We start from the raw sequence: 8,921 nt of genomic DNA, 5'->3' as shown, positions 1-8,921 counted from the left end.
TAGATTGGATTACAATACTGAAAAATAAAATACAAGAAAAATATTAAAAAGTGTACTATATCTGATTACAAAATCGAAAATAAAAGAAAATCCATATTAATTCGGATTACAGTACAGGAAAAAAATTGAAAACAATTCAGAAAAAAAAAACTAAAAGTTATACTGGATCGGATTACTATACTGGATAGTATATTGAAATTGAAAATTTGATAAAACATTGTGCTTTTAGTCCCTCCAAAATCGACAAATTATGATTTATGATTAAGCAATATATGTGTACATTTTTGAGCTCTTGCTTGTGAATGCTACAAATATTACGATCTGTTAAACAATATAATTACTAGTATAATATGTTCTATAAATACACATTATTAAAAATTGAAGGTTAAACGTGCTTAGTAGTCAACTATTACTAGGACCAAATTTAGAATATATTAATAATTAAAGGACCAAAAGCGTAATTGAAATTCTGAAAATCAAACGTAACAGCAAATACAAATACTCCTCTTTCCCCTCCCTTTTCACACTCTAACAGTGTCTCTCTGCAACTCTCTTCAGTCTTCTCCATTTCAACCAAATAAAGCTACCCACCGATTTCTCTGCAATTTAGGTTTCAGAATTTATTTTTTTAACTTATTTATGGGCTTAAACAACAACAACAACAGCAACGCCAACAAACGTAAGCTCAATGATTTCGCCGCCGATCAAGTAGAATTCTCACTCCCTTCCGCCGTCAGGATGCGAAAAGACCAAAATCTCCCTCCAACGCATATTCAGTTTTTCGTCCGTTTGTTTCCCGGCGGCAAAACGCTGGTTATTCAAGCCGATGGTAATGACTCAGTTGAATCAGTTCACGAAAATATCATGTTAATCACCGGTATACCTGCGGTGGAGCAGCGGTTAATTTACCGGGGAAAGCAGCTTCATCAGTGGAAACAAACGTTACCGGATTGTGGTATTCAAAAGGATGCGAGCTTGGAACTTGTAGGCCGAATGCGGAGCACAGGCCATCCTAAGGCATGGCAGCTTATCAATGACTTAATTTCACTAATCTCCGGTATTTAGAAAGGCAATTATCCTTGTGTTAATTCGAACTCGTATCATATAATAAAGATGCTTATACAATTTTTAACTATGACTCCGAAGGATAGTACTGAAAAAGCGTATGAACACATCCAAATCTTCATTTCCTCGTCTGCTCCTGCAGCTCTGGTAATGCTTTATATGTCTTCAAATTATGCTAACAAAAATAGTGCTGATGAATCCGTTCGTTCATTTATTGATTCATTTAAGAGTATGTTGCCTGTACCTGTGTACAATGGATGTGTTCCTTTAGTGTTAGAGTTTTGTAAGGTTCTCAGAGGAGCTGTTGGGATTGATGATCGTTTGTATAATAAATGTCGGAGTAGTTTAGGGGCTATAGTAGAGACCACTGGGATCTCGAGGTGCAAGGTTGAAACTAAGAAGTTGTTAGCATTGCAAGATGTTTTTCCGTTTGTTCGTGAGGTGGCAAGTAAGTTATCTTATGATTTAGAATTGACAATGGGATCAACTAAGCTTATAGGGTTATCATTTAGCATTGTGCGTGATTTTACTGTGTTTATGCTTCCGGTGAAAAATGTAATACGGTGGCAAGTACCATTTCGCTTTCCAATAACTTTCCCGTTGAACGAGGATGACACCGGTGAAGGGGTGTATTACAAAGAGTATATTGAATGTTTGCATCATATTTTCTATGATTTGCTAGATAAAATGGAGATGTGTTTAAGGGAATTGGAAGACCAGTTGGGTTTGAAAGAGAAAGGAAAAGGCAAACCTATTGCACCCTGGTGGTCTCAGTATCTTGTAATTCTGATGGAGTTAAATAGTATATCAAAACTGTATAAGGGCTTGGAGAAGGTATTTTGGCAGAAGATGAGGAAAATAAGGCTTTCATTATGCTTTTTGATAGTTTCATTTGCAAAAAAGTCTGATGATTATGGGTGGGTTCTTGAGCACAAGGAGGTAACCAATTTTGAGTTGAGGAGGCATTTGGCAATGATGATGCTTCCGGAAGTTAGAGACGAAAACGAGGAGCTGCATGAGATGCTCATTGACAGGTCCCAGTTGTTGGAAGAATCATTCGAGTACATTGGACAAGCTGATTCCAAATTGCTACGAGGCGGTTTATTTATGGAATTCAAACATGAAGAAGCTACTGGTCCTGGTGTATTGAGGGAGTGGTTTTTATTGGTATGTCAAGCGATCTTCAACCCTCAAAATGCTCTCTATGTTGCTTGCCCAAATGATCGTAGAAGGTTTTTCCCAAATCCAGGTAAGCTTTTAGTGCCTTTATGTACGCATGTTTTTGCATTTTATTCTCACTTGAACTCATAAATCTCCAGATTTTTGCTAGTATTAGTATCTAAATTTTTTTAGTATGAAACAGAGGATAATTTTGTGCGGATGTTCCATAAGGTTGCTTGATGTGGTTGCTCGTTGCTAGTCTCATTATTCAATTTTTCCTGAAACCTGTGTCCTTGAAGCATCTCTTCTTGTTAAAATGATTTTGTATCTTTTCCTGTTTGGCAGAGAACTGTTTGATTTCACTTGCTTTATGACCCTTGGATTCCACCTCTTGTTATGTTCAAATAATAGATAAGCAAATTGGAACTTGTATTCCACAAGGAAAGAGTTATGAAGGAACTGGTAGCTAAGAATTCATGTTTATCATGGTATACGACCTAATCTAAAGAATAATTAGGATCTAAAAGGGTTTTTACTCCTATTTTTTTCCTGTAAGCTTCTAATAATCCATATTGACTTCGAGTTTGGTTGTGTACACTCCCCCCAATCTAACCAGCGCCAAACACACTCTCGTAATCTCAACAATCTCTAAGCTAATGTTGAAAGTACTTTTGACCCTTGAGATGCTGTAATTTTGACTTTGGCCCCATAAAACATGAAGTCGTGCTTTGGCTATCATTTGTCCAATTATTTAATGCATCACGGAAAACTAATATTACTCTCCGTATTAGAATGTAAATAACGCTCATCTACGATTTGTGCTTGCAGCATCTGAGGTGTACCCATTACAGCTTGAGTATTTCCGCTTCTCTGGTAGGATGATTGCACTGGCTTTAATGCATAAAATTCAAATCGGTGTTGTGCTTGGTCGTGTGTTCTTTTTGCTATTGGCTGGAAAGAATATTTCATTGGAAGATATTAGCGATGCAGATCCATACTTATACAGTAGCTGCAAGCAGATACTGGAGATGGATCCAGAGATGGTGGATGAAGATACACTAGGCTTGACATTTGTTTGTGAAATTGAAGAGTTGGGGTCCAGGAAAGTGGTTGAGCTTTGTCCCAATGGGAAAGATACTGTTGTGAACAGTAAGAATAGGATAAAGTATGTTAATCTTCTTATTCGACATCGTTTTGCCTCATCAATTGCTGAGCAGGTAGCACATTTTTCTAAAGGTTTTGCTGATATAACTACCTCAAGGCTCCAAAAGTCCTTTTTTCGGTGTTTAAATCTTGAAGATCTTGATTTGATGCTTGATGGAAGTGAAAGTGCTGTTTCTATGGAAGATTGGAAAGCACATACAGATTACCATGGCTACAAAGAAAGCGATCCTCAAATATCATGGTTCTGGAAGGTACACGATTCTTATCTGCTAGTCACTATGTTTTCATAATCTTTAGTACTTGACAATTTTACGCTAAATTTCTGACTCAGAAACGTTTTTTTTTTTCAAAGTTATTGCACTGGGAAGCATTTGTTTTGGGAGTTTGGGAGGTTCATATTGGTTTTTTTACTTTATCAGATTCTCTACTGGTAGCAAATGTTTTGCCGGAATAACATCTAATAAAAGCAAGAACGTTATAAACGGGATTTATTGTACTCATATACCTACTTTATTTGCCCATCTTCCACGACATTTTCTTAAGTGCGTCTTTTGTTTTTTTTTGAAAAACCGCACCCAGCAATTCATATTACTAATCCTGCGGCATACGGTTATTTTTTCTTATCTATATCACACTTTGAATACCAACTCCGATTATTCAGACTAAGATGAAACAAACAGTCCTTTTCTATTTGTCTTAGAAGCTAAAGCTTTATAAGTCAAAAGAAAAAGGAAGAGTTGAATTGAGAGAATTGGCAGAAAGCAGGAGAGCAGAAAGGATGTCTTTGGTTACACCAATGCTAGGATATATAGCAGGGGAAAGAATTACTTTTATGAGTGAGTCTGTTACTTTGTCGATAGGGACAAGGAAAGAGCAATATTTAGAGTACACTTTTAGGCCTGTTGCTACCCTGCCTCACACCTATGTCCTCATTCTAGCCAAAACTGAAAATGATCAGGTGGGGTGCAGTGGTTCTATGAAGAGCATCTGGAAGGCCTAAACAGAGAATAATATGTTTTCCGTGTGTAGGAACTATCAGGGTAAGCAACTATGGAAGGCTCTTGGTCTAGTGAGTTTGCAGTCTTTCTTTTGATTTCCCTAGAGCCGGTTATGGGTGTACTTTCGTGTCATTGGTCATGCTAAAGAATTCTTGGATTGATGCCTGCTGGCTGTGTTTTATGATATTACACACAAATAATTTAGTGTCAAAAGGTAGTCTTTGTCTGCTAATTAGTAGCTTGCTTTTACGGTTTCTTATAGTGGATAATGTAAGTTTGAGCTGCCCTTGCACGCCTGCTTGAGCTACTCTTTTACCATTTGACAGTCTTGTGTCTCGGTATTTGCTGTTCGTGGATGTCATGGTGCAATAAGCTACGCGAGGATCTTCCTAGTCTCTTCTCTTTCAGGCTTCTGTTTTTATGCACTTTTACTGTACAAGAGAGAGAGAGGTAGATTTTTTGTGTTGGGAAAGATAAGATTCTCAATGAATTAGGATTCACGGTAACACTAAATATCAAGACACAATTCCTCTCTCTTTTCTCATTTACATTCCCAAGATAGTTTGGTGGTTTTTGGATATGGATCCCAGGTAATTGATTATTGCGAACTGGAATTGGTTGTTGCCATTCTGAATATTGTAAGGACAAACCTCCAAGTGTTAGGAGATGTGATTCATACCAATAACATTTGTTTCTTTCCTTCCATGCAGATAGTTGCGTGTATGCCTGCTGAGCAGAGAAAGGTGCTCCTTTTCTTCTGGACTTCAATCAAGCATCTACCTCTAGAGGGTTTTGGTGGTTTGGCTTCTAGACTTTACATCTACAGAACCTCAGAGTCCTATGATCACTTGCCTTCTGCGAAAACATGCTTCTACCGCATATGCTTTCCTCCTTATAAATCCATGGCCATCATGCAAGATCGACTCCGCATAATCACCCAAGAGCATGTTGGTTGCAGCTTTGGTACCCGGTGACATATGCAAATTTTGGGATTGAACTTGCACATAAGATATGTAATCAGCTTGTACATGAAGTAGGATATGCCTACCTGGTAACTATTTGAAACTTTGACTTTTTTATGGTCCTCTTTTTGTTACCCCTCTCTGCATGGCTGAAGGTCGTACTTTCAACTCAATGTATCACAGACTGACGAGTCTAAGACAAGTTAGAATAGCTAATAGAACTTGGCTTACTTCTACTGAATGAAGAAAAAAGTTACAGTCCTCCTCCTATCTTCTCTGTGCATAAATCGTCTTCCTTTTTTCTTTTTTCCCTATTAATTGTGTTTACATGGCTGAAGATTTTGTAATTTTCCAATTTTCTCCCCCTTATCAACCGTTTATAGAGGTATAGCATGGTAAGTCTTCTAATTTTTTTTTCTGCGTGGTAAGTCTCATTCCTCACTCCTTTTTAATTGTTTCAAGGTGTTCGTATCTGTAAAACATTTTGACTATATGCATGTATTTATACAGCCTGATGTGCTTCATACTTTTTTTTAACTTTTATGATGTAGATATTGAACATTTCCCTTTTTGATTCAGGCATGTAATGTAACTCTCTTAAATTCCAGAACAAAACTACTGAGAGTTGCAAACTTGTATTTCACTTATGCTGCGTCTGAATATCATTGTATGTGATACCTCACAGCTTAAGAACTGTATTCCTTCTGAACTTTACTCGATTAATCAACGTCTTAGTCGGAAAATTTGTGCGCTAGGAATTAGGAAACCTTTCATTCTCATTGATTTGCGTCATATGTTGCTCGGACTCTCCGAAAATATTATCGGGTGCGTGTCATCCTCCAAAAATAGTGTATTTTTGTAGGATCCGACATGGGTGCGGCATCAATTAGAGAGTCCACGCAACATAGTTTGCGCCTTGTCATTCTGTAATTGTTGTCAACTTTTGTGCTGTGCATATATTCATTATCATTTGTGTTAGAAGGGATAAGTTTGTGGAATGAGACATCAACCTATGTTTAGCCATTCAGGCTCAAAATGTCAAGAATTGATGTAAGGTAGGACCTTAGTGTATGGTTTCTTTTGGTAGCTATCTTTATGGATCTTTAAGGAAGTTTTGATTAGGATATAGAGGGATTGTCGACTCTTCTTTTCCTCTGCAACTTGTCAAATTATTGCTTATGGAATGGCTTTACAATCACCATATTCAACCCTTCTATATTATGTGGTTGGCATGCAGCAGCCTTCTTGATTGTGTATTAACAGTAAAATGATTCAATTTTTGATAATCAGAAAGCTAACATCGAGAGAAAAGTTAAGGCAGTAACCCATTAATAAAAACAACAAAAAAAGATCCTTTATTATAATAAAAAACTAGAGATCAAATCTCATATCATCTTAATCAAACCATAGCAAACTGAACCCTGGACAAGATAACAAACATAGCCAAAAAAACTATGGATCATCCCACCCGACCACCTAGACCTAGGCATATGCTAAAAACAACATATGCCCTCACTTTAACCATAATAATATAGTAGTAATAATAGTAGTAAATAAAATACTAAGAAACAGAATAAACACAACCAACTTTAATAAGACCCCCATCTTTCACCAACCATTGAACTATTTCCCATATTCACTAAAATTCTTCAGAATTTACTCTTCAGCTTTCTCCACTGGAACTGCTTTCTCTTCAACAGATTCTGCTGCTGCTACTGGTTCCTCAGCTGCTGCATCTGTGGTTTTCTCAGCCACTGCTTCTTCAGTTACTGGAGCTGATTCATCTGCTACAGGGACAGCTTTCTCTGTTTCTGGTTCCTCGACAGGGGCTGCTTCGAGTTCAGCCTCCGCGACAGGGGCTGCAACCTCTTCAACAGGAGCCGCAACTGGTTCCTCAGCTGCTGGCTCCTCTGTTTCTGTGGCTGCAGGTTCTGCTGCAGCCACAGGTTCTTCAGCAGCAGGGGCTGCTTCCTCAGCGGGAGCAGGCTCTTCTACTGGTGCTGCTGCTGATTCGACGACGGATTCGCTTTCTACAACTGGGGTTGGTTCCTCTACTTTGGTTTCCTCTGGGGTTGTTTTTACCTCAACCTCAGCTGGAGCAGTCTCTACTGCTGCTACTGGTGCAGATTCAACCTTCAGACAAAATTTGAAACAATTAGTTGGGAATATGTTACCGTCATGTTAGTATGTTTATTTTAGTTCCTACATTTACTAGGAATCTTTATATTCGATCGCCGATTTATATGACAAGTAGAAAATATAGAGAACTTAAATGAAGTGACATAGTTAGTGAAGATTTAGCTGATCCTAACTTGCTTGGGGTTGACGTGTCGTAGTAATTATGTTGTTTTGAATTCTTGATATCAAACTATGGTCATAAAAAAGCTCTGATCACTGACCTTCTCAAGATATTTCATTATAAAACCTTTATCCAAGAATGATCTAATAATATTTTCAAGATATAAAATGTATTGATCAACCATTAGATTTTATTCACTTCATCAGATTGTGTAAAATGTAAATCTTGAAAAGGGCACTGATCAGTTGAAGAACAGGTTAGCTAACTGATCTTGATCAGTTTTAAGTTTTCATTTAGAAAGAAAGGAAGAAAAAAATTGCAAAATAACATTACTATAAAAGTACCTCAACGCTGGCCATTGGAAATTGAAGGAATAAAGTTGAAACTAAGAAGATGGGAAGAGAAGAAAAATAATGAAATGGAGGGGGTCTTAGGAAGAAAAGGTGGCCAAAGTGTTTCTAATTGTGATTGGTGATGAAAAAGGATCAAATGAGAGAGCAATATATAGAGAAGTAAAATCGACTGTATTAATTAAAATAATGGAAAGAAAAGAATCTTGAGGGATATACAAATTCACATCTCACATCACTGACATAAAAGGGTGTCCAAAAATATTAGGATGTCTAGTTGTAAATGTATTTACTTTACTTTATGCTTACAAAAAAATTAATATTAAAATCCAATCAAGTCGAGGTCGGTTGTATAAATTCTCATTGTATGTTATATCCCAAATGTATTCTGCATTTTAAAGATGCATTATAAATTAATTAATTTCATGTTGATTATCGATATACCGTAATTTACCTCTTTCATTCAAATTGAAAACGATGATATTAATAAGTTACATAAATAATAATTACGCTTCAATCTTAAATAAGTTGGAGTTGATTTCGTCATAAATTGACAAATTTTGCGCTGACCTCCAACTTATCACAACTCTCATCTTTTATCCGAGCTTGAAACCGGCAATATAAGCAAGCTCACATCCGCTATTTGAGATTTTCCAACACAACTTTTTTCTTTTTGCTAATTGATTTTCAAGATGAGGAGCTTTTTCTTTGGTAAGATTATTATTAATTATTTATTAAATCATTTATTAGTTTGTTTAAAGGCATTTGTTTGATTGGGAAAAGGCAAAGTCACATGGTGGTGGAGGCCATTTCCTATAAACAGCTATGATATCTTTTTTCTTGAGTGGTTTCTTCTGTGTTTTGTGCAGTAGGGCACGTAGGTGACTAAGACTATATATCATGCTTTCATGTTCTAATAATT

At 36.8% G+C, this 8,921-nt stretch overlaps 3 protein-coding genes across 3 annotated transcripts; 2 read left to right on the top strand and 1 right to left on the bottom strand.

The window, feature by feature from the left end:
• Positions 1–532: 532 nt before the first annotated feature.
• On the top strand, positions 533–5,612 carry LOC104087834 (E3 ubiquitin-protein ligase UPL5-like). The gene is made up of 3 exons (XM_018767968.3): positions 533–2,314; positions 3,055–3,641; positions 5,099–5,612. Exons 1-3 carry the CDS (start codon positions 1,114–1,116, stop codon positions 5,360–5,362), a joined length of 2,052 nt encoding a protein of 683 aa, XP_018623484.1. The 5' UTR covers positions 533–1,113; the 3' UTR covers positions 5,363–5,612.
• LOC108943653 (ubiquitin-like) lies at positions 640–1,065 on the top strand. The gene has a single exon (XM_018767969.3). The coding sequence runs from the start codon at positions 640–642 to the stop codon at positions 1,063–1,065; it is 426 nt and encodes a 141-aa protein (XP_018623485.1).
• Positions 5,613–6,682: 1,070 nt separating the features above from the next.
• On the bottom strand, positions 6,683–8,226 carry LOC104087835 (induced stolen tip protein TUB8-like). The gene is made up of 2 exons (XM_009592397.4): positions 7,994–8,226; positions 6,683–7,483 (listed from the first exon to the last, which is right to left on the bottom strand). The coding sequence occupies exons 1-2, from the start codon at positions 8,006–8,008 to the stop codon at positions 7,007–7,009; spliced, it is 492 nt and encodes a 163-aa protein (XP_009590692.1). The 5' UTR covers positions 8,009–8,226; the 3' UTR covers positions 6,683–7,006.
• Between the last annotated feature and the right edge of the window lie 695 nt (positions 8,227–8,921).

The sequence above is a fragment of the Nicotiana tomentosiformis genome, chromosome 5 (genome assembly GCF_000390325.3).
Source record: "Nicotiana tomentosiformis chromosome 5, ASM39032v3, whole genome shotgun sequence".
Lineage (NCBI taxonomy): Eukaryota > Viridiplantae > Streptophyta > Magnoliopsida > Solanales > Solanaceae > Nicotiana > Nicotiana tomentosiformis.
Note: the sequence above shows the minus strand (reverse complement) of the source record. Positions and strands in the feature narration are given on the sequence as shown.